General features: G+C 49.8%; 9 protein-coding genes across 9 annotated transcripts; 3 read left to right on the top strand and 6 right to left on the bottom strand.

The window, feature by feature from the left end:
* Window positions 1-639: 639 nt before the first annotated feature.
* BDQ94DRAFT_147210 (uncharacterized protein) lies at window positions 640-1,532 on the bottom strand. Its single transcript, XM_026766980.1, has 2 exons — window positions 1,361-1,532; window positions 640-1,303 (listed from the first exon to the last, which is right to left on the bottom strand). The coding sequence occupies exons 1-2, from the start codon at window positions 1,423-1,425 to the stop codon at window positions 850-852; spliced, it is 519 nt and encodes a 172-aa protein (XP_026624358.1). The 5' UTR covers window positions 1,426-1,532; the 3' UTR covers window positions 640-849.
* Window positions 1,533-2,042: 510 nt separating this feature from the next.
* Window positions 2,043-4,245, top strand: BDQ94DRAFT_60080 (telomere repeat binding factor family protein). The gene is made up of 3 exons (XM_026776142.1): window positions 2,043-3,189; window positions 3,251-3,280; window positions 3,326-4,245. The coding sequence occupies exons 1-3, from the start codon at window positions 2,180-2,182 to the stop codon at window positions 4,077-4,079; spliced, it is 1,794 nt and encodes a 597-aa protein (XP_026624357.1). The 5' UTR covers window positions 2,043-2,179; the 3' UTR covers window positions 4,080-4,245.
* Window positions 4,246-4,527: 282 nt separating this feature from the next.
* Window positions 4,528-5,130, bottom strand: BDQ94DRAFT_172107 (sorting nexin-3; the record flags this gene model as incomplete). Its single annotated transcript, XM_026771902.1, has 3 exons — window positions 4,528-4,556; window positions 4,646-4,967; window positions 5,053-5,130. The coding sequence occupies 3 exons, from the start codon at window positions 5,128-5,130 to the stop codon at window positions 4,528-4,530; spliced, it is 429 nt and encodes a 142-aa protein (XP_026624356.1).
* Window positions 5,131-5,513: 383 nt separating this feature from the next.
* On the bottom strand, window positions 5,514-7,526 carry BDQ94DRAFT_60048 (uncharacterized protein). The gene is made up of 3 exons (XM_026776141.1): window positions 6,689-7,526; window positions 6,010-6,623; window positions 5,514-5,955 (listed from the first exon to the last, which is right to left on the bottom strand). Exons 1-3 carry the CDS (start codon window positions 7,162-7,164, stop codon window positions 5,837-5,839), a joined length of 1,209 nt encoding a protein of 402 aa, XP_026624355.1. The 5' UTR covers window positions 7,165-7,526; the 3' UTR covers window positions 5,514-5,836.
* A 769-nt stretch (window positions 7,527-8,295) lies between these two features.
* On the bottom strand, window positions 8,296-11,171 carry BDQ94DRAFT_147202 (WD40 repeat domain-containing protein). Its single transcript, XM_026766979.1, has 6 exons — window positions 10,774-11,171; window positions 10,554-10,655; window positions 10,137-10,483; window positions 9,714-10,082; window positions 8,887-9,658; window positions 8,296-8,832 (listed from the first exon to the last, which is right to left on the bottom strand). Exons 1-6 carry the CDS (start codon window positions 10,886-10,888, stop codon window positions 8,609-8,611), a joined length of 1,929 nt encoding a protein of 642 aa, XP_026624354.1. The 5' UTR covers window positions 10,889-11,171; the 3' UTR covers window positions 8,296-8,608.
* Window positions 11,172-11,178: 7 nt separating this feature from the next.
* Window positions 11,179-14,303, bottom strand: BDQ94DRAFT_180397 (putative C2H2 zinc finger domain protein; the record flags this gene model as incomplete). Its single annotated transcript, XM_026773612.1, has 4 exons — window positions 11,179-12,001; window positions 12,057-14,042; window positions 14,073-14,118; window positions 14,181-14,303. 4 exons carry the CDS (start codon window positions 14,301-14,303, stop codon window positions 11,520-11,522), a joined length of 2,637 nt encoding a protein of 878 aa, XP_026624353.1. The 3' UTR covers window positions 11,179-11,519.
* A 3,034-nt stretch (window positions 14,304-17,337) lies between these two features.
* On the top strand, window positions 17,338-17,696 carry BDQ94DRAFT_60001 (uncharacterized protein). The gene has a single exon (XM_026776140.1). The coding sequence runs from the start codon at window positions 17,373-17,375 to the stop codon at window positions 17,556-17,558; it is 186 nt and encodes a 61-aa protein (XP_026624352.1). The 5' UTR covers window positions 17,338-17,372; the 3' UTR covers window positions 17,559-17,696.
* BDQ94DRAFT_147194 (uncharacterized protein) lies at window positions 17,338-18,878 on the bottom strand. The gene is made up of 3 exons (XM_026766978.1): window positions 18,365-18,878; window positions 18,075-18,309; window positions 17,338-18,020 (listed from the first exon to the last, which is right to left on the bottom strand). The coding sequence occupies exons 1-3, from the start codon at window positions 18,748-18,750 to the stop codon at window positions 17,835-17,837; spliced, it is 807 nt and encodes a 268-aa protein (XP_026624351.1). The 5' UTR covers window positions 18,751-18,878; the 3' UTR covers window positions 17,338-17,834.
* A 746-nt stretch (window positions 18,879-19,624) lies between these two features.
* On the top strand, window positions 19,625-20,837 carry BDQ94DRAFT_172102 (uncharacterized protein; the record flags this gene model as incomplete). Its single annotated transcript, XM_026771901.1, has 2 exons — window positions 19,625-20,529; window positions 20,591-20,837. The coding sequence occupies 2 exons, from the start codon at window positions 19,625-19,627 to the stop codon at window positions 20,835-20,837; spliced, it is 1,152 nt and encodes a 383-aa protein (XP_026624350.1).
* Window positions 20,838-21,156: the final 319 nt, after the last annotated feature.

Below are 21,156 nucleotides of genomic sequence, written 5' to 3'. Positions count from 1 at the left end.
AAAGGGAAAAAAAGCTATCTGGTCTATCTGGCTAAGCAAGTAAGCCGCTGATTAATATGACGACTTCTTTCCTATCCTATCGTTTCCTATTCCTTGTGTTGACTGATTTGATTTATTGATGTCTTGTGATCATTCCCCCTTTTTCTCCTTCTTCTTGATTTCGGATAATCCCTGTTCTTTTTCGTTCTTTGGGCATGTATTTCTACTACACAGCATACTGCAATTCTCATTGAAATTGAATCTAGACCGTGAGCTTGGTGCACTTCCTTTCCGAACGGGGGTGTTAGAATGGCCACATAGTTAACTAGACAACCAGTCATGATAGGGTAGGGTACAGCCAGCCGAAGATTCACAGGGTAGATAGGGGTCTAGACCATTGGCAATAGTTCTTATTATTCTTGAATAAGTGTACGTTGGGTAGGATATACGATAGGCTAAGCTAGAAGTAGAAGTTAGTCTATTAGTAGCTTAGACAGGGGAAGGGATGATGATGATGGTGGTGCAGTGGGTATCGGATAACTCCGAGCGGGTCAGGTCGAGATGAAAGAAAGACAGTTTTGAAAGGGGAAGGTAAATCGGTGCTGTAATACTACTACTAGTAGTTTTATTTCTCTTTACCCGAGAAAGGTAACTGTCGATCTCAATGCCATCATTCCTCTCATTCATGTCCTAGTTACTTAGACTAGTGTCTAGTGACTAAGTAGTTGGCTAACAACGGCGATTGATAATCCCCGGGTTCCCGGGATCCATCCATCCTACACTTTATGTCCAGTGATTAATAAACCCATTTCCAATTTTTACCCTTAGAATATAATCACACATCCACCATCCACACCACATGAAACACAATCAATACCCCTTCCTCTTCCCCTTACCCTTACCCTTCGCCTTCATCTTCATCTTCCCCTCACCAACCTGACCAACAACACCCCCCAACCCACCCGCCAACACCACAACCCTACTCAAAAACAGTCCCGCCGTAACACCCACATTCCCCCACGTAAGCGCATTCCACCCGGCTATATCCACGAACCTCTCCCATCCCATGGCATACCCCGCGGCCAAGATATGCGTCAGATCCGTAACCGCCAAACACACCAGATAGTTGCGCAGGACTTTGGGCTCCGAGGTGCTGTGGATCAGCGCGATGCCGAGAAGCGCGAGCAGGAAGTAGATGTTGGAGAGTTGGTAGGCGAGGGAGAGCGACGAGGGAGTGATGGTTCCTGTGGTGTCTGGGTTATGTGGGATTTGGGATAGGATGAAGGAGGAGGGTTGCAGGTGGGGGTAGAGGGAGCCGCCGATTCTGTTGAAAGTTATTAGTAGTTATGGGGATGGGGGATGGGGGGGTGGGGGGACGTACAGGGCTAGGGGCTCGAAGATGCCGAAGATGAAGTAGGGGATTGGGGGGAATATGGTGGTTGGCATTTTTGATCCAGTTTCAAGGTGGGATTGTGGTGTAGGGGTGAGTGGTGTGTTGTGTTGTATGGGTGAGGAGAGGGTGAGATGGAGTAGAGTTAGTAGTTAGTATATGGAGTAGATGGATAGCTGATTACTGGATTGGGGATAGTGGGTGGATAGTAGTAGTAGTAGGCTATGGGTGAACTTATTTAGAACCATGGAATGATATATACTGCTTTATTATAAGCTGTGATTAATCCTTTCTATATTTTCTTTTCTTTTTCTTTTCCCCTTCATATCTACTTGTGTTTAATGAAGAAAGGTCAATGTTTGTAGAAATTTGGTGGTTGCTTTGATGACTTGAATGTATCAAGTGATCCCATTGGGAAACTGTATGCTTCTTTGGGTCTGCACTGTTCATCTTCAACCAGATATCCTGATGAATGTGCTCTATCATTCAATTATCACCATGTCCCACTACTGAAAATAAATAAAAGACCTAGTCCAGCTACAACAGTTAACCAGTTAACTACTATACAGATACACAGTAACCAAGTAACTCACTAGTTAACTAGTTATCAACCAGTTGGTTAACAGTTGGCTGACTCATCAGCCGCCCACCTGGATTCAAGTCTGCTTCAATTCTCCATCTGCTGCATCTGCATCTCCTCCACACCATCCATCAACCGTGAAAATGGCCGTGGCATCTCCCCTATCCTTCTACATGGTGCTCTTCATCCCTCAGTGATCGTCCCCTGAATGGGTGTATGGGTGCCCCGCCATGGATTCCACCGGCTCCTATACCCGCTCCTTCGACGAATCCTTGATTCGCGAACTACCCCAGCTTCAGTCTCTCCGCATTGCTCCCCTCCGTCAGCCGGTGTCTCGCCTCTTGGCCGTGCCCTCCCCGCTCGAACCCAGTGCCAGTCACGTCCGAGAACCCTCCGGTAACAACAATGCCGGCATCCACCCTGCCCGCAATGACTCGGCCCCATCTGGAGCCACCGAAGGGGCAGCTGCTCCCCGACCGAAGAAGTCGGATGCCCCTGCGGACTCCCTCCCGAGCCTGGAGGCGCCTCCCCGGCCAATTCTCCCGGCTTTTGTCAACCTCCGCGCCCTAGAACGATACCCCTACTCCTCGTTTGATGACGACGCCCTTCACTTCCGCAAGCGCAGGCGTCTGGGCGGTCAGGCGGAGACGTTTAGTGAACATCTCCAGCTGCCCATTCCCCAGGCGCAGAAGGAGCAGCGTCCGCCGCCCTTTGGCCCTTTTGCTATTCTCAATGGTCTCAACGAGCCACCTCCAAATGCGGCCTTGCTTCCTCCAATTGAACCCGGCTCGATCACGCAGCTACTAACCAAACCATCCCGAGGCAGCGAGGCTGTGGAGCCGGGCTTACTTACTGCTAATGCTGCAGATAGCCAGATCGCGGAGCGACGTGAAGGTCGCATCGAAGAAATCCTTGATTCTCCGGTCGAGAAAACGGTGGACGGCGATTCGAGCGATATCGCCAGTGGGCTGCTGGACGATGTTGCTGCAGCGGAACGGACAAGATCCGAAAAGACAGACCCCGAGACTGACAATAAAGACGCCTCCACAGAGGACAATACCGAGCCTCTGTCGCCTAAAACGCGGGGTCGGTCCCGCAAGAACCTTCGTAAGTGGACCGAGGAAGAGACGACTGCTCTGCTGCGCGGGGTGGTCAAGTGCGGCATCGGCAACTGGACGGCGATTCTGGCCCAGCCAGAGTTGAAGTTCAACAAGCGTAGCGCATCCAATTTGAAAGATAGGTATGGTATAACCATGGGTGGACGTGGAGGAGACACTGGATGCCAACTAAGTATAATTTAGGTTTCGTGTGTGTTGCCCCTGGGCATATCGGTAAGTCAGACGCAACTGTCGGCTGTGCACATCTAATCTTCCAAGGGCCGCGGATCCCAATGAAGCCACCAGGCAGCTGCATGACACGCTTGCGAACGCCCTCTCGCGAGCCGAAACCGAAGGGACCGACGGACAAGCGGGGAAGATCCATCTCCCACACCCGCGGGGTGCTAATGCAGAGGCCAGTGGCGCTGCGGTGAATGAGGCCAGCAGCTCCAAGGACGCTGACTCGAAAGGCAGCAAGGCCAAGAACAGCACCTTGTCAAAGACTACCCCCACGCTCTCTAGTAGATCCAAATCCACGCTGGCGTCGTTGGGCATCCCCGAGCCACACTTTACGATGAAGTCGCGGCGACGCTCACGCCGCCCGTTTACCGTCGTCGAGGACGAGGCACTGCTGAAAGGCTACGCCGTGCATGGCTTCCAGTGGACGCTGATCCAGCAGGACAAGCGACTGAACCTGAGCCACCGCCGGGCGACGGACCTGCGAGACCGATTTCGGACCAAGTTCCCGCACGCCTACCGGGACGGAGGGTCCGTGAGCGGACGGTTGCCCCAGGGGGGGAATCCCCACCCTGGCAAACAGCATACTGCACGGGTATCTGCTCGCGGGCAGGCGGAGAGCGGCAATGCGCGCGGGCCAATTGATCCTGCGCTGTCGCCTCCAGCCCCGCCGCAGGGGCTCCACGAGAGCACGAGCAGTGCGGGGGTATTTTCGTTTGCGATGGACGAGAATTCGGGAGTGGATGCGACGTGGGCAGATAATACCTTGGCGCCGATGTGGGATGAGCTTACATAGGGAGCTTACATGTGAGCTTGCATAGATAGAGTAGTTGCATATTAAACATTTGCAGTAGATGCAGTCACCATCGGTAGATAGGGTTGCCGCATATTAGAATTGCAGATATAGATATGCCCATGGATGATAACAGCTTTTATGCTAAGATAACCGTGACAAAGCCACATGAACAAACAAAACAAAACACTGATTGCAGACATTGCAGACAGAACGCTAGTTACATGATATCCGCCATACAAGAGCAGAATGGAAATAGACAAGACAAAACGGATAACAAAAAAGAAAGAAGCACATCTTACCTCATAGACCGTTTACCTGCAAGCAATTGCGAATGCAATTCCAGCTAACAACATACTCTCCACCTCCGTTTATTCACATTCTCCCATCCCCTCCCCTCCCCTCTAAATCATCATCATCATCTCCCCCCACAGTACGTACGAAGGATCAATTACCACGCATTCCGATCCCAATTCGGATCTACACAAAAACCCCATTAGCGTTAGCACATTCACCCCACCCCATCCCAAAAGAACAACCAAGAAAAGTTCTGAAAGAGAAAAACATACCCTGCACAAAACTGGCCAAAACCTTACTCCCCGTCTGCAAAAGCGGATGACCGGCGACAATCTGCAAAAACCGCTGCAAGCCCTCCCGTCTATGCTCAATCACATCATCAGAGAACCGATTCGTAAACACCTTCCCCGGTAACGGCGGGATCGTGACCCTCGTCGATTCCCGCTCCAGTATATCCCGGAAGTACTCGAAGTCGGAGTATCGGCGACGCACGACGGAATGTTTGAGTTTGAATGCGGGGATGTTTGTCCGGCAGACGATTTCGTACGAGGTGTACATGTTGCGCGAGGTGCCGTGCGTTTGGGGATTCCTAACCTGCGGTTTTTAGGGGGGTGGATGTTAGTTGGGGGGGTGTGGGTGGAAGGGGGAGAGGGTATTGAGGGAGGAGGGGGGTTGGTACTTCGATCTCGAGGAAGTTTTCGGGAGGACCGTAGATCTCCTCGAAGGTTTGTTGGCGGGATTCCGGGACGGCTTGCATTTTCAATGTCTTCCTCTTCTGTGAATTGTTTCTGGGTGTGTAGGAGGGGGTTTGGTGGTGGGTGATAAGTGGGAGAGGAAGAGTGTAATGGATGCGGGGAAGCTCGGTGTGCGTTGCTTCCCAAGGTGGTTACTTCCGGGTATCTCGTGGGAATGTGTGGTGAATCCCTGTGTCGTGGATGGGAGTCAGAACTAGAGACAAAGAAAGAGGGGAGTGAATCACCACCTCGGATTGAAAGATAGCAGGTGGATTTCTGGGGTCTCTGTATAAAGCAGGATGACGACGATAAGAGGGGCTGGAATTCCCGCCGATCGGGAAATCGGTGCATTGTTGCTCCATTCCGCTGTCACTGTCACTTACTTTGGTTACAGATTTTCTAGAAACGACCATTGATTCATGTATGCTGGTTATCTGCTATGATATTTGTGAAGTGATAAGCTAAAACTACCAACCAACTCCTATACTCAAACTATAACTACATATGCAAGCAAGCAAGCAAGCAGCAAAACGGAAACCATATTCAGACCCTTGATTGTCTAATACACCCCATCGGTGCGAAAAAAAAAAGATGAACATAGACTGCAGTGATAAGAACCAATTTCCCCGAACCCGCGCAATGAACCCAGATAATAATAGATAGAAAGAGTAGAGAAAAAGAAAAGAGGAAGGTAAAAAGGCAGGTGTACAGAAGGGTCAATCAAGCAATTCACTCCTGGCGACTGCGCTTGGCCCCATGAGGGTTCCATGATCCATCGCCGACGCCCTGGTTGGGAGGAAAGAATCCCTGGTTAAAGGCTGGGTTGGGGCCCTGGAATCCACCTTGTCCTGCTCTGCTATCAGCCTAAAGCACACACACACACTGTGCTGGAATCTACTCACCCTGCATCCCCATGTTGCCCGTCATACCTCCCATCATCGGATTCATTGCCCCTGGCATCGCATTCATTCCCATCCCTCCCATCGGATTCATTCCGGGCATCCCCATCATATTGGGTCCTGCCATGCCACCACCACGACCGCGCATGCCTCCAGGGCCACCGCGCATACCGCCCATCATGCCCCCGCGGTTGTTGAAGCCGTAGTTCTGCATCCCCATGGGATTACCCTGGAAGCCTCCGCCCACCATCGGCCCTTGGAAGCCACCCATCGGGTTCTGGAAGTTACGGTTATTGCCGAAGTTACCACCCATGCCGCCGGACATGCCGCCACGGTTGTTGTATCCACCGCGTCCGCCCCGATAGCCTCCGCCCATGTTGTTCATGCCACCGCTAAAGTTCATGTTCGGGTTGGGCGAGTTGAAGCTGCCGGACATCGAGCGCGCCTGGTTGTCCTTGCGCATCGGCGCATCCTTGGGCAGCGTGCGGAACGGGTTCGGTTGCGGGCTGGTGTAGGTGACCATGTGCTTGCGCGTTTGTCCGCCGGCGCTGAATGACTCGATCTTGTGTTTCGTCGCTGTAGCTGCCTGGAGAGTGGTGAATTCGAGGAACGCTTGTCTGTTAACACCACGTCAGTGGACTGATGTGTCACCGCTGCTTCCAGCTTCCTGCTGCCCTCTTACCCTTTGCTTTTACCGTTCACTTTGTGTTCGCTGAACGTTACGTCCTTCAGTTCATCCTCGCAGTCCGCCTGGCACACCCAGCCACGGATGTCGTCATCCGTGGTCCACCAATACAAGTCCGATATGAGCAGAGCAGGGGTAGCATCAGGGTCTGTCGGTCGATCATCGTGCTCCTTGCGCTTGACTCCCTGCTGGGGAGCAGGGGCGTCCTTGGCCGCGGATTGCGGGTTTGCCGCCTGGGTTACAGGGTCACTATGGGGAGCGCCGCCTTCACTGTCCGGCTTGACGGTGCCGTCGGAGGAGCCGTCGCCTTGGTTGGGGTTCCCGTTCTGTGTGGGTTCCGGCGCATCTAGGATAAGCTCTGTGTCATCATGTTTCATCTCATCCTCGGGCTTAAAGTCGCCCTGCTCATTGGCGTTGTAGCCCCCGCCATCTCCATAGATGTCAATATCGAAGTTATCATCTTCGGTAGCCATGGTGTTTAGCTTATGATCGGATTCTCAAGGGAAAACTTGATTGCTTGCTTGCTTTGGTTTGTGGGATATACAGTCCTCCTTGGGTATCTTCTTTTTGTTTTCTTCTCTCCTCAGCTTCAGGATCGATTGATTTCAAGGGAAGTACATGTCTGTAGACACAGGCGGTCAATTAGCAAGGAGGGGATTCATCCACTGGATTTAGAAAAACAAAAGCAGGCTTCTGGGATCATCCTCCGACTCGGTGCGGGAACTCCACGGTTTTGGTTTTCGAAACGTTATAGGCTCACAGGGGACGAACAAGGCGAATCGATTGCAGACACAATCGAACAAACAGAGGATAAAAAAGGCTTGATGATACGTACAATTCGAAGCGAAGACAGCTTCAAAAAGAACAAACACTTGACCAGTTCGTCAATCTGATAGCTCTGAAACGGAGATTGGCGCCTTGTTCCAGGACTTTTCAAGTACAGGGAAAGGGTAGAAAGTGTTAATTGTTTCCAATGAAAAGGGGAGAATTGCAGGTAATTCCACAGAAGATGCGGCGCCGGATAGTGAGATCTGCTGCTGCCGGGACCGGCAGAGCGCTTGTGCTAGAGAACAGGTTCGAGATATGAACTTTCCAGATGAGAGTACAGGAAATGAAGAAGAAGAAAATCCAGCAAACAACGTCGGTGAGCGCAGTTAGTTCCCAAGCTCAGCTCTCGCGAGACTGATGTAATTCAGGTCAGGTCAGGTCCACCGGTTCACGTCCAGCTGGGATCCCCTGACTCGTCGCCGCTAACGCCGGAGGTGGCGAAAGAAGAGGAGAGAGCGAAGAAGTGAGAAAGTGCAGAAGTAGAAGAAGGGATAGGGTTAGGGGAAGACGATGGGGATGGGATGGAAGCGTTGGAAGCGTGGGAAGACGTGTCCGAAGCAGGACTGCGGGTGGAGCGCGATGGAAGCAGAAGCAAGAGAGAGAAGGACAGCGGCGATCTCGACCTCACACTCCGGCCTTCTCTCGGCTTCGGTTGAACTTCCGCTCCGGAACCCCAGATCGTGACGCGTCCGGCTGGTGTTGTTTCGAACTCTATCGCGATCACAAATGATTCACGAAATTTCTCTTCAGCTGTGAACTACTCCATCTGCGATGCGCCCAGTACTCTGTCTGCTGTGATGGTTTGTGGGAGCAGCACTGCCCGTCACGCCGGCCATCTGCTTCCCCGTCTGAGAGAGTTAAGAGAGACCGTGCTATTCATAGCCCGGCCTAGATTGTTGACTATATGTGATCGCGTTATCGATAACCCCGTCCTCGAGCGAGCTAATTACATTCTATGACTACCTGCTTATCCCAGGTCCTTTTGGCAACCCTCATTTATATTCAGCTAGCCAGCCAACGCCATGGCGGTCATGCAGTGGAACAGAAGCGGAATGCAGTTACCTGCCTGCGTATACGTCCAAATTCTCATCACCATAACTCATAATGTAACTCATCGTCCAATGCCGATCTTTGGACTGGTCGACTTCGGCTCTGCATCTTCTCCCTGAATAAGTTGAATTCCCGGACCGAGTTCAATCGGCTGTCGTAGTTCCCTGCCACCGGCGGATCGCCCTCGTCGCTATCCACGCCGTCATTCCAGGTATGCAGTGTGCACGTACCAGTGGACAATCCCCATCCATTCCAGGACGTCGCTGCAACCTCAGAATTAGCGCAATTGCCATCAAGAAGATCTAATATCAACTTACCCGCCAAGACAGGGCAGTTCGGGTGCCAGCTGGCATCCCGAACGCATGTTTTCCACATCACATCGCTGCGACTGCTACGGATTTCATACGCAGCGGTGAAGATATCAGGATCGCGCGGCCGCGAGTTGGCCGTCGCTTGCCCTACATCAATCGTTCCTGCAAGTGTGGCATCCAGATTATATACGTATACCTTACCGTCTTCACTGCCAGTATACACATATCTCGAGTTGGTACTGCCCGGAGGCGAGAAATGGCAGCGGATGAGAGTCTTGAGCACGCGGTGGCCCCCGAAAGTCACTACCGAACAGTCATGGGGATGAGGTTCGTAATAGTCGTCCGGATACGGTTCAAATCGGTAGTCAAACCCGGTCGTGTATCGGTTAACATCAATGGTGTCGAACTTGGCTGTCGTCATCATCTTTCTCAGATCCCAGAGCTTCATCGACTGATCTTTGCCGTTGGATAGTACGTATCGCCCGTCGCCCTTGCTGTCAACATAAGTTAACCCTTCTGTATGCCCCATGAACACACCGGCCTCGCGCCCGTCGCCCATCGAGCGCCGGTCCCACACTCGCAGCGTGGTGTCGTCCGAACCAGAGTAAAGAATATGGGGGGACGACTTGTCGCCGAAACAGACAGCATTCACATCGTCCTCATGATTCTGCAGCCGCAGGACGGACTGGCGCGTTTCCAAATCGTAAACAATAACCGATTGATCGGATGTGCCAGCCACGATCTCCCGACCGTCGCCTGAGAATCGAATCGACCAGATCTATACCAGTTAGATGAAATGAGAAGGGTCTGCTCTTGTCCGGTCGTGTGCATACCCCGAAATGAGAATTGCCATACAGGCCACGCCCGCCTCGCCTTCCTGAAAGCGACGACAGATCCAAAATAGCTGGATCGGAGGAATCTGCTGGATCTGTGGGCGCAAGACAGACCAGGTTCCGAATCGAACTGTACGCCAGGAACTTATTGTCCGGACTCAGACTGGCGTCGGTGATGGTCCACTGCCCAAACGGGTAATCGACCGTCTTGTAATACTTCCACTCGAACGGGTTGGAAGTATCGTACATCCTGACCTTAAAGTCCTGAGCGCAGCAGAAGAAGAAATTCCCATCGTCCGAGAACTGTCCAGAGTAGCACCGCGAGTCGAAATGAACGATCTTATCCGCCGTCGAGCCAGGAATGAGTCCCTACCAACAGTCAGCCAGAACCAGTTACATCCCTCTCCCCTATGATAATCCCACCTGCGTTATCGACTGCATATCCCTCCTCTGCGGCCCCGACACATCAACCCCCAATTCTCGCCACATGATCTTCGTCGCCAGAGCCCGTTTCCGCTTCTTCAATCTGTCCACATAGTGAGGGTTGGATCCGAAATCACCAGAACCCATGAGCTGCTCTCCCTCCTCGCTTGGTACCTTGGGAAACTGCTGCCCTCCCGATCGTCGTGCTCGTCGCCGGTACCCGAAGAATCCGAACTCGTAATCGTCCTCGTCTTCCTCTACCACGTTGGCGTCGTGTAGTCCGTTATAATGAAGGATATGGCGCAGACCATTCGAAGCCAGGAGATTCAGTAATCGAGCTGCGGAAACTGCTATAATGAGTGTCCAAAGCCTAAGCAATAGCAGCAGTAAGTAAGAATAAGAATGCGGGCACGCTACCTCTATTGTGCCTTCCCTCGTGACGCTCCTCACCATGTTGCTCATGGTCCGACTCATCCATAGCGAATTCAATGTGTATATTACCTAGATGCAATTCCGGATCTTGGAAAACGTAAGTTCTCAAAACAAAGAGAATAAAAAAAAGAAGTAAATCAACGCATGCAAAAGCAAAATCAAGCTAAAGTGACAGTTGTAAAGGAGGGGGCGGCGACAATCGTACCGAAGCGATGATCATCAGCATCATCGAGGTCTTCCTCGTCCTCATACAAATCCGCATCTAGGTCTTCTTCTTCTTCTCTTCCATCTGAGTCTATTTCATCCGGCTCATAGTCCATATCATCCTCGTCCTCGTCCTGTTCCAACCATTCCCTAGCGGGATGCCATACAGTTCCAGAATCTCGGGACGGAGACCCCGGTTGGGCGGGGGGCGAGCCAGACGGCGGCGGAGGTGGACTACTCATGATCGGCCGAAAACGTGAGGGGTGGGAGCAGTCGGTGAATGGGCTACTGGGATCATATCATAGCAGGCTAAATTAGCAGTCACCCGACTTCCAATAGCAAGGGAGTGCAATTAGTGATAAAGGACAGGGAGAGGTGTCGGGGCTGCGTCTTCAATTGGTCGGCACGACTGGCTCCGAAATAGTTGGTCTTGAGTCGTTGCTGGCCTGGCACCGCTTATCGATACCGGTCGGTTATGTCATCTCGGAGTGCGCGGGCTTGTTAACTCCTATCCCCGATGCTTGGGGGGGCGGAGGATGACATGGACTGAGTGGGAAAAGTTAAGGAACAGTGTGGTGTATCATACATTATAGCGATTAATGAAGCCAGTAACATATATTATCATACAAATGCAAGGGATATAAACATAAAGTCATGGGGTCGTAAATATCGTGAACAAAGACATTGTTAAGAGTACAATTAAAACAAGATAGTCAACCGAAATGGGCCTCTACGGAGGCAGCAGATTCATTCGATCAGGCTCTCCTCGCCGAGCCACGTTGATCCCTTCGTGAAGAGGTTCGACATATGCACCGATATGGGCTTGAAGTACTCCATCTCTTCTTCCGTTGCAGACATGACGCCGGTAATTAAGCTGGAAACAGCGTCCGCTACCACCTCTGTGCCTCGGCTGAACATCACCTCGAGAGTTGGGGAAACCTGGACACCTGGCTCGACTATCTGGAGCTCAGTACCTATCTTGCTAGGCTCGGAGACTTCCGCGGAGGTCTCTGTGGATGAAATCATCATTGGCTTTCTCCTCAGAACAGTGGCACGGAGGATGAGTATCCCGGAGATCACTTGAAGCTTCGTTCGCAGCTGCGAATGCTTCCTCCGCGGAATCTGTCTAGCTGTGGGTTGGTAACGCATCTTCTCCCATGGATGGGGTAAGTAGCGCCGACTGATGGCGGACTCGGTTCGTTTCTCAGAAATGCTCCTTTCACCGAAACCTAGACCGTTGTTTAGCAGACTCATCCATTGATGGAGAATGGGGCAAGCACCCACGGTACGACAATGACACTGTATGTAAAAGGGCTGCCTCGCAGACGAGCCAAGAAACAAGCATCTGGTCGAAGAAATCTTGCACTGCATTCAGGACACAGAAAGAAAGGATTTCGTACGACTGATATGTCGACTCCGTGGCAGACAACATATCGAGTGTTTGTATGAACTCTTCTGTCTTGAATAGGTTACCTCTTCCATATTTATGGACAGCTTCGAATGCTTCCTGTGGTCCTTTAGCGTCTAGAGAGGGTAGCGCTTGGCAATATGAAGTGTCTAGGTTCATCGAGGAACAAGTCACTTCAGAGTCAACAGGAGAATCCAGACTAAGTGGACAAGAACTGCCAAAATGTACACACCCATCATTGGCAGCTTTCAAGCCAAGGATGTGGTCATTCGATGATTTTCCAGCTTCCATGTTGGCACCTTTCGCAGGTTCCATATAGTGATCATGATCAAAAAGGGATAGAGGCTCCAAAGAGTGCTCAGTTGGCGACAGAGACCAATGGTCAGTCCAAAGTGGACGTCCTGGGATGCCTATGTCGCCTTTGTTAATGGTCCGCTTGCATCTTTCTGATTCCTCGCTTTCTTGAGGGTCTCTCATAGAAGCGGGGAGCTTGCAGGTATTGTCCGCGCAGAAGTGGCACTGGAAGATGGTCTCCTTTAAACGGCAGCACTTATCGCACTCGACTAGAACGTGTCCGCAACCCTGGCACCGCTTTTTGAAGAGATCTTCAGTCCTAAGACGAGGAGTCCGCTTGCGATCTGAAGCAGCATCGTTTGGAGGCCGTGATATACGGCGATAAGTTTCGTCACCGAGGTCTCTTAGATCAGATTCGCCAGAAGTGGATGGTGGGTAATCCTCCTTGTGCGAAACCGAACCGCAGCTTTCAGTTTCCTCTGTCATCTGCATCAGCGCCAAGTGCTGGCTTATGATACTAGATGGGGCAGGAACATCCATCGCGTGTGGTATGTCGCTGGAACAGCAAGATGGTGATGGAGCTACATCTGCGACGGTATCGGCCTCACCGCAGGAGTAGCTTGAGGTAGAGTCCTCGTCATCTCGGTTTGTAGTGCCCGTGTAGCCAGAGAAATTATGTCCATAATGGCCATTGTTCTGACCGGCATCACTTGAAGAAAAACTCCCATTGTTGCCGGGGTAGAACTGCTGCGGACCCGATGGACCGAAACCATTTCCAGGGGGATAATTTCCACCGAATCCAGTTCCATTGTTACCACCTCCTCCGCGATCATCACTGCCCCGTCTGCTCAAGCTTGCGCTTGAATTCGTCGAATCGACATTCTTGATACGACAATGGTTGGCAACGCACTTGAAGTACTCCGCCCAGCAGCTTACGGGCTTCCAACATAGCCCGCAATTTCGCGGTGGTCTCTGCCTAATCGCAAATCGATTTACTTGCGCTTGAGACACTTGATATATTCGGTGGGTTCTCATGTGAGGGTAAATCTTATCCCGCCTGTTTGTCCCCCAGTCGCAAATTGGATGGGCTAGGCACAGGTATCGAAATTCTGGGTGATGTTTGTATGAGACGTGGCGCCTGAAAGTACCTCGATCCGCGAATAGTATGTTGTGATTTTCCTTGGGGCAGAGATAGCAGATGTATCTGTCCCCATTGTGCGTGCTACCAGGCGAGTCAGACGAACCGGGCGAATGAGGTTGATACCCTGTAGTATCGATCTGGCGCTGGACCATCCCAATCAGTGTGTTGTAGCTGGCACTGAGTAGATCTTTTAGCTCATAAAGATGAGCTGCATCTTGCTGGGGGAGTTTTGCCTGAACTGCAGCTGCAAGTTTTGATAGAATAGGATTGAGATCATCGACATGAATACCACCCTGCGCTTGACACATAGTAGGGACTGCCAGTGACAATACGTCATCCTCGCCCACAGGTAGTCCCTGTATGCCATTGTCTGTCATCTGCATACCTGCCAGGTCGTTCATTGATCCGTCTGTGAGGAAGCTCGTATCTAGGTGCAGGCCATCGATTGGACTCATACTTCTCGAGGTCGATACTGGCGAGTACGGTGAGGATGGAGCATACTGCTTTATGCCAGAATGTTAGTCTCTGAAACGATGAAGCGCAATCTATTCATCCATTGACTGACTGATGAGGGGGCATAGGGATGAAGACCGGGTACCAGGTAATTCCCTTGGCGTGGTTGAGGGGGAAAGCCTGACCAGTGGCCTTGGAAGAAAGCATTTCTGCCGTTTCCCGTGTCATCTCCCATCGATAAATTTTGTTGAACCTTGCGTGATGTGAAGGAAAGCAATGTAATTCAGGGTGTGGTAGGCTAAGAATAGAAAGAAGCAACCACAAAAGACGAGATGAGGTCAAGTAAATGTCAGAAGGAACCCTCCGCTGTATCGCTGACAGGTACACAGATATTAAAGAGAGCGATTTTAACAAAGGAAAAAAGAAGATTGCTTTGACAAGCAAGGTCTAATACTTGTTGAAGTCCTTGGTTCTGCGAAGAGTGAAATCCAGCATAAGAAAGAAGAGTAGTTCGGGGGGTGATATTTCCGCCCTTTATATGATAGTAGCAGTGTAGGAGTAGGACGGAGTCATCCATCAAATACGGGCAAACGGGCACCCCCTCGTATTGACCGTTACTATTTTACAAAGTAGGTATTGCTTGAGTACCTCTGACTAGTACCCCTAGAGTTTGGTGACGTCTGCGCAGTAATATGGCCGATGTTGCGTGTGATACCCTGGCAGCCTTGTCGGCCATCCCCAGGCACCTTGGCTGGCCGGAACGTCATCGACAACCCAGCAGTCCCCCAAGCGATCATGAAGAAGCTTGCTGCCTAAGTTTCAGGACTGAAAAGTCATTAGTGACTGCGGTGTACTGGATAGAAGAGCTTCTATTCGCGAATTGAGAGCTCGGTCGAGATTTCCCTCGCTTTTGCAACTTCCAGATGTTACTGATGCTCACTTCGAATCACACTGCACTGCCATTCGTCGGTCACTACTAATCAGCCGCTATCTACGGAGTACTTACCTACTCCTGGCAGGATCGCCGCTAGCAAATTTGGCATGGTTGAGGAGCTTCCTACTGCTACGCAAGCTGATACAGTAGCTATTCAAGAGATCTCGAACATCCATGCTTGCCATCATCAATAAAGGGAATATGGTCCATGTTTCAAAATTTGTCCGGCAAATGGCTCTACAAGCTATCTACCAACAGGAACAATTTTCCGACTAGAATAGAAAGGGTACTAGCCTTACGCTGTCCTAACCACTCCACCGAGAATCGCGATCTAGAACAACCATATCATCCACCATGCCCAACGACAGTACAAGATAATCGACCTGCAGAGTGAGGCGGCATTAGCTCTAATATGAAAACATTCTTCACCGACCAAGTCCGGAGAGCGCCGACTCCCAGAGCACAACCGTTGTAGTTAGCAAATAGTGGATTAGCTGGGGTGAGATTAAGTGTGGCAAATGAGAAGCGGGTGAACGGCCAGGTGAACGTAGGGTCTAGACTAGACATCGGAGTTTTCAAAATCCCCGGAATGGGGACTGTTCAAGCACTGCTGCGCCACATTGAACTGGCAGTGAGAAGTTGTCGATGCTCGTCGACAGAAGAAGCTCACTAAACTCACTTTCACCCTCCATCCGCAACTTACCCCGCTTCTTCTCCGACAAGGCTAGCGTGGTTTTGGCTTCAAGGGCACTCGAACAGGTCAAGACAACAGGCACGAAATTTGATGGTAGATATTTAAAACGCACCAGGACTGCGTGACTTATTCGAATTGCCTCATTCTGTTCTAAAGCCCCTACTGGACAGATGCTGAAAAGCCTCTTCCCCTGCCCCGAGTTTAGCCGATGCATAGCAATTCTCACAGTAAGACCCGAGGCAATGGCAAAGGAGCAGTGCTGCTCTTTTGTCGGGGCTTAGTAGGGGATGAAGTAATGTCCAGGCACTGCTCTCCCAAACACCGCCCTTCTGCAGATTCGAGGACAACCTGCTATCGGTCCATTAACCCCAAATTGACGTAGGAGCGATGCCAGTTGTGCACTACCCGGGTTTCTCACGGCGGCTGTACAAGACAGTTCATCTCGTTGCGGATTTTTGACAACCGCGGCACCTACGAGCAAAGGTTTGTCCTGAACTTGAGCTTTGAGCTCCAAGCTACCAGTATTGTAGAGGTAGCACCTTGCCCTTCAACTTGTGCTGCGGACACTGTGCCTAGATATCACCAATCACCATCTGTCCAAACGGCACGTAGTATTTTCACTGCCTAGAATTTGCCACCCAGACCAGTGGTTTGCCAACACAAGCCTATTGCACTGCATGAATCGGGATACGACTTCCGCAAAGCTCACGGTACCTACTATGAGTCAGGCGTCTAGACTGATAGGCAACTAAGCCAAACCATCATTTCCCCTAACACACTGTCCGATCTGGATCACCATGGAGGCTCATTCTCAACTTCTTAGGATGATACCCAACATTCAATCGATTGCCTTGGGTAGCTATCGTGTGTCCCCGACCGTCCCTCTCGTCTCACGTAATATGCCTAGTACGGCCAACATATTGGAGGAAACGTACCAAGTACCTCCAGTGCTTGACGGGCATGTCCGTTCAAGGACCATGGTCCGATGCATCCTACGCCCTGGCTATAAACTCTAACGTTGTGCTCGCAGCATGTAGAGTGGATGTCCCGTCGCTTATGCAGACTATGGGTTTCATAACAGAGCCCCCGTTGTTCGTATGCTGTAACAAGCCCAGTGCCCGTTGGGGAGAGAAAAAAAAAAAAAAAAAAAAAAAAAAAAAAAAAAAAAAAAAAAAAAAAAAAAAAAAAAAAAAAAAAAAAAAAAAAAAAAAAAAAAAAATTGAGAAGATAGAAAAATAAAAATAATAAATAAATAAGATGATAAATCCTAATGCTCCCATTCGTTCCCATTATGCAGATACACCCGCCCTTTCCCCAACCCATTCATCATTATATCCTATCTCCTACAGGCCGTTCCAGAACCGCAGTTCCCTGCCTTACCTAGTAGTACTATCTACCAATACTATTTGTACCAACCACAGAAACTCTGTTCAACAACTCTTTTGGGAATTATCCTTGCGATATTTTCACGACATAGTTTACCTCTCCGTAACCATAAAGTTCTGACGCTCCTTACCAAGAGGTAGGGCATTTCTTAGCACTCTCATCAGTCTAAGCCACAATAAAAAGTGAGGCGTTCGATGCCTGGGGTTGTGAGAGGTGTAATGGTGCAGTATCCTTTGCACAGCCGCAAAACCTGAGGTCTCGGGCATCGAAGGGTGTAGGAAATTGCAGCAATGTCAGCTCTAATAATCAAAGGATCTGTAACATCACGGCCTGTTCTCCGACTATTTTCCTGTCTGGGTGGTGACCTAGCTCTATCATACTCGTGGTGTATATTTTGTGCACTATGCCAGCATCCGGCTATACGCGAAGTCAGAGCCGGACACCTGTCCCACTATGGAAAGAAGTTCGGTTCATAAGCTTCTCTAATCGTAGATAGGGTCGTAGTACACTCCAAAATATTAATGCAAGACGGGCTGCTGAGAAACATCACAAGAAAGAAACAGACCCATCCCAAATTAGTCATATAATTCGTAAGCAAACATACGCCTTGCAACTCCCCCACGTGACACATCCCAGAGACCATGACTCCCTGCTTGAACGATGAAGGAGAACTAGAGAACAACATGATTGACAACCATAAGCATGCATCTGACAAACACGTGATGTCAAACAGATGCGAAACCCGCAATGTATCAGGAAGCCTGGGTAGTATCCCCAATAGGTTCTCCCAAGATATACCACTGGGCCAGTGATTTAAAGGCATCGGAGTTTCCGTGGCTGAAGTCATACATCTTAGTCGGGCGCAGCACCAGATTCCCACCGTGGAAAAATGCTTCAATCACTCGGGCTTGTAGCCCCATGAGCGAGAATATCAAGACCTGGAGCACACATCAGCTCTGACAAGCGACAAGATTGATTGGTGCAGTCGTTACCGGTGAAACCATTTCATGAATGAACTTCCGCCTCCGAAGCTGTGTCAGCATAATTCGAAGGATTGGCATCAACTCGCCGAAGAGGATTGTGGAATCTGTGGCGACTAGATTATTGTACATGACTGCCTTGACATGTGGACGTGTAGGGCCGTTCAACTCGGCGATACGATAGCACCCGAACTCAGGCTGTTCATACTTGTACAGACTAGATTTTTCAAATGGTGAATCGCCAACACTACATAGCACCCGTTAGTACATATTGCTAGATCACAGGGGGGTGCCTTATTTACCATTTCGAGAACCAGGTAGTCCTATATCCTTCACGGTCGGCCTTCATAGAGTAATAGGTAATGTAAGAAGAGAAGTGAATATCTACCGCATATGCACGATCGATAGGACTGGTGAAAGCTGGCTCCGTTTCTTCATTTAGACCATTATATGGTCCAACAAGGTCATCATCCTTGGGATCTGGAATTGCGTGGTCTTTCAAAGGGGCGAAATACGATGGTTTGTGTGGTGACGCCTCATCTAGCGACATAAGATTGACTCGAATATTGAGTTTTTCCAATAGCTGTAGGTCTAGTTCATCAACTCGAAGGCTCTTGATCTTCAGCGCCAAGTCCTTCAGTGCGGCCCTCATTTGGCGGCGGGCTGGAGCTTCCAGCATGGGTGGCATGGCGATGGATAGCTGGGCTTTATAAGTTGAGTACAACCGAGAACTTGGATTAACACATAAATGGGTGGTTTATGAGACATGAAAAGGGGGATTTTGTGCTCTCTTATGATGTTCCTTTGTCTCCCAGGACGTCGCATTGGAGGTGAACGAACTGTGTTCACTTTGGAAGCAGCAACATTGGTTGCCGGGTAACCAATCAGCGATCCCAGATTCACAGCTTCCTACTACACATTAAGCGCTGTGAAAGCCCCATCAAACCCATTCATCCTACGACTTTAATACCTTGATAGTTTAGCATGTGATGAATGCGACTACATTGAGGGATAAGCATTTCACTTTACTCTACTAGACATGTCGGAAATTCTCTTGAACAGCTATTGGCTTTCTCACATATCACTTTCCTGCTCCGGTTGCTGTTCCTTGCGTATAACATCATATCGCAATCGCTCACCTCGATCGAGCTCCGATTACATTGACCACCGACAGTTCTCGAAGTGATTCTATGCGCATGACGGTGTCCAAGTGGTCTCTAACTGACACCATGACGACAATATGTTATTGGCCAGGGCCCTTCTAGGATAATGGGGTAGTATGCATAAAACTGTCATAGCCAGCGCAAAGCCACTAAGTCGAGCTTTGTATATGTTGATAGAATATTCATCGTAGTCAGGTACTTCACTAGATCCTCTGTCACTTACATGATCTTTATTCACAGCCTTTCTCTTCCCAATCTTCCTCTCTTTGGGATCTCAAACGTCTAGATGGCCGCGAATATGCAACTGCATCATCATATCTCGACGTATCTTAATCAGATTCCTGCTCGCCTGCTAAATTGTATCGTCAGTTTCCACATTCCTACATCCCTAAGATCGTCATGTCGGGCGTAACAGACGATCTACCTTCGAATGAGAAGAGATGGGAAGCTGCCATGGCTCGGATGGGCCTTACAGGCCAAACTATCCATGGCGCAGAGCTGAACTCTGCCTCAAAGATTGAGTACAAACAGTTCTTGCTTCTCCAGGTACTGTGGGAGACGCGCCATATTCAAGATCTGCCGAAAATACTCCCTGAATTCAATAAATGGATCGTGAAGGCAGAGGAAATGCTTCGAGACTACAAATCATGGCAGACATATTGTCAAGAATTCTCATCACAGGATATGGGGGAAGGAAACTTCACCATTGCACGACACTATCAGCTTGAGGTTATAAGCACAAAAGATGAAGTAGATCCGCGGTCACTCGCAACTCCTATTGCACATCGCACACGTGCTCGAGCATTTAGTCGAAAGTTAGCTGATATGTATTTGGAGACACCCTCAAAATCCAAGAATATCTCCGACTTTCTGGATGTAGAGGGTTTAAGTCTCGATACCCCTGAGGACACGCCAGCGAAACCGAGCCCGGAGACCCCAAGTCCACTTCAGGAGACATCACCTCCTTCTAAAGAGCAAGTGAGCGCACTATACCCCCCGACAAGAGATGAACAGATTGTCAATTGCGCCCTTGTCATCTTCATGAATGCTCTGACTGTGCCGTTCAAGCTCGCCAACAATTGGACCTTGCACAGAAAGGTTTTTAAGGCTACTTTTGGAGAGGCTAGTTTTGAAGCCAGAACTGACGGGTATCTCGATGACCGGCAAGGTAACGCTCAGGCCATTATCGAGGTGAAACCGGTCATGCGAGCAAAGAAGTTGGCTGCTATACGAATGCAGGAGAGTGCTCAGATGGTTGCATGGGTCAAAAATGATGGCGTGAAAGCATATGCAGTGGACAAAGAGTATGTCAATTATCTCTCAACGACCACTCCTACGAAGCAACATCGAATGCTAACTAAGAAGGCGCTTTCTGGCTTCGCAAGATCGGCACGAGATATTCCTGACGGTTTCTCAATACGATGACGAATACATCAAATTCCTGGAAGACAAGAATCATAGTAACCAGTCCCGGCCATTTGTAATTATGCGTCAATTTGGTCCCTGGAGTACATTGAACCTGGCCCATATGATGAACATAGCGCCTATTCTGCTTGCAATATCATTACGTGCAAATTCCCAACTCAGACAGAAAAGAGAATTGCTGATTTAAAGGCCTGCTTCTAGGCTGGGCAGTAGCAATTGCAATTCTATGTTATTGATTCGGTGAAAGCAGGCACCTTATTACAGATCCTCCTACATGATTTCTCCCTAATCTTCCTCATCTCCCTATGTTCAGAGCAAGTCTACATATTTTTCATGGGTAATAGAAATAATATTAACTTCCTACTGCCCTTTTGTTCCTTCCTTGGTACTTTTTAGGAAGGCACGTATCTAGGCCGAGCACCATTGGTAAATCTGATTCATCGATTCTATGCTCTAGATCTTATCGAATAATGGGTTGCACTGAGACCTTATTTTATATCCCTTTT

The sequence above is a fragment of the Aspergillus welwitschiae genome, assembly GCF_003344945.1.
Source record: "Aspergillus welwitschiae strain CBS 139.54b unplaced genomic scaffold BDQ94scaffold_24, whole genome shotgun sequence".
NCBI lineage: Eukaryota > Fungi > Ascomycota > Eurotiomycetes > Eurotiales > Aspergillaceae > Aspergillus > Aspergillus welwitschiae.
The sequence above is the reverse complement of the archived record's forward strand: the minus strand, read 5'-3'. Positions and strand labels throughout refer to the sequence as shown.

What these genes read in the sequence shown, in the direction of transcription:
- BDQ94DRAFT_147202 (XM_026766979.1), bottom strand. Translation starts at nt 10,888, where the DNA reads ATGGACTATGAGCCGGATGAAATAGACTCAGATGGAAGAGAAGAAGAA. An exon ending in ATGGCAATTCTCATTTCGGG is followed by an intron (nt 9,659 to 9,713) that starts GTATGCACACGA and finishes TAACTGGTATAG; the next exon opens with ATCTGGTCGATTCGATTCTC. An exon ending in GAACTGCCCTGTCTTGGCGG is followed by an intron (nt 8,833 to 8,886) that starts GTAAGTTGATAT and finishes CTGAGGTTGCAG; the next exon opens with CGACGTCCTGGAATGGATGG.
- BDQ94DRAFT_60001 (XM_026776140.1), top strand. Translation starts at nt 17,373, where the DNA reads ATGTCAGCTCTAATAATCAAAGGATCTGTAACATCACGGCCTGTTCTC.
- BDQ94DRAFT_60048 (XM_026776141.1), bottom strand. Translation starts at nt 7,164, where the DNA reads ATGGCTACCGAAGATGATAACTTCGATATTGACATCTATGGAGATGGC. An exon ending in GTGAACGGTAAAAGCAAAGG is followed by an intron (nt 6,624 to 6,688) that starts GTAAGAGGGCAG and finishes TGGTGTTAACAG; the next exon opens with ACAAGCGTTCCTCGAATTCA. An exon ending in GGGCAACATGGGGATGCAGG is followed by an intron (nt 5,956 to 6,009) that starts GTGAGTAGATTC and finishes ATAGCAGAGCAG; the next exon opens with GACAAGGTGGATTCCAGGGC.
- BDQ94DRAFT_147194 (XM_026766978.1), bottom strand. Translation starts at nt 18,750, where the DNA reads ATGCCACCCATGCTGGAAGCTCCAGCCCGCCGCCAAATGAGGGCCGCA. An exon ending in ACTACCTGGTTCTCGAAATG is followed by an intron (nt 18,310 to 18,364) that starts GTAAATAAGGCA and finishes GGTGCTATGTAG; the next exon opens with TGTTGGCGATTCACCATTTG. An exon ending in TTCATGAAATGGTTTCACCG is followed by an intron (nt 18,021 to 18,074) that starts GTAACGACTGCA and finishes TGTGTGCTCCAG; the next exon opens with GTCTTGATATTCTCGCTCAT.
- BDQ94DRAFT_60080 (XM_026776142.1), top strand. Translation starts at nt 2,180, where the DNA reads ATGGATTCCACCGGCTCCTATACCCGCTCCTTCGACGAATCCTTGATT. An exon ending in GCATCCAATTTGAAAGATAG is followed by an intron (nt 3,190 to 3,250) that starts GTATGGTATAAC and finishes AGTATAATTTAG; the next exon opens with GTTTCGTGTGTGTTGCCCCT. An exon ending in TGTTGCCCCTGGGCATATCG is followed by an intron (nt 3,281 to 3,325) that starts GTAAGTCAGACG and finishes TAATCTTCCAAG; the next exon opens with GGCCGCGGATCCCAATGAAG.
- BDQ94DRAFT_147210 (XM_026766980.1), bottom strand. Translation starts at nt 1,425, where the DNA reads ATGCCAACCACCATATTCCCCCCAATCCCCTACTTCATCTTCGGCATC. An exon ending in ATCTTCGAGCCCCTAGCCCT is followed by an intron (nt 1,304 to 1,360) that starts GTACGTCCCCCC and finishes AACTTTCAACAG; the next exon opens with AATCGGCGGCTCCCTCTACC.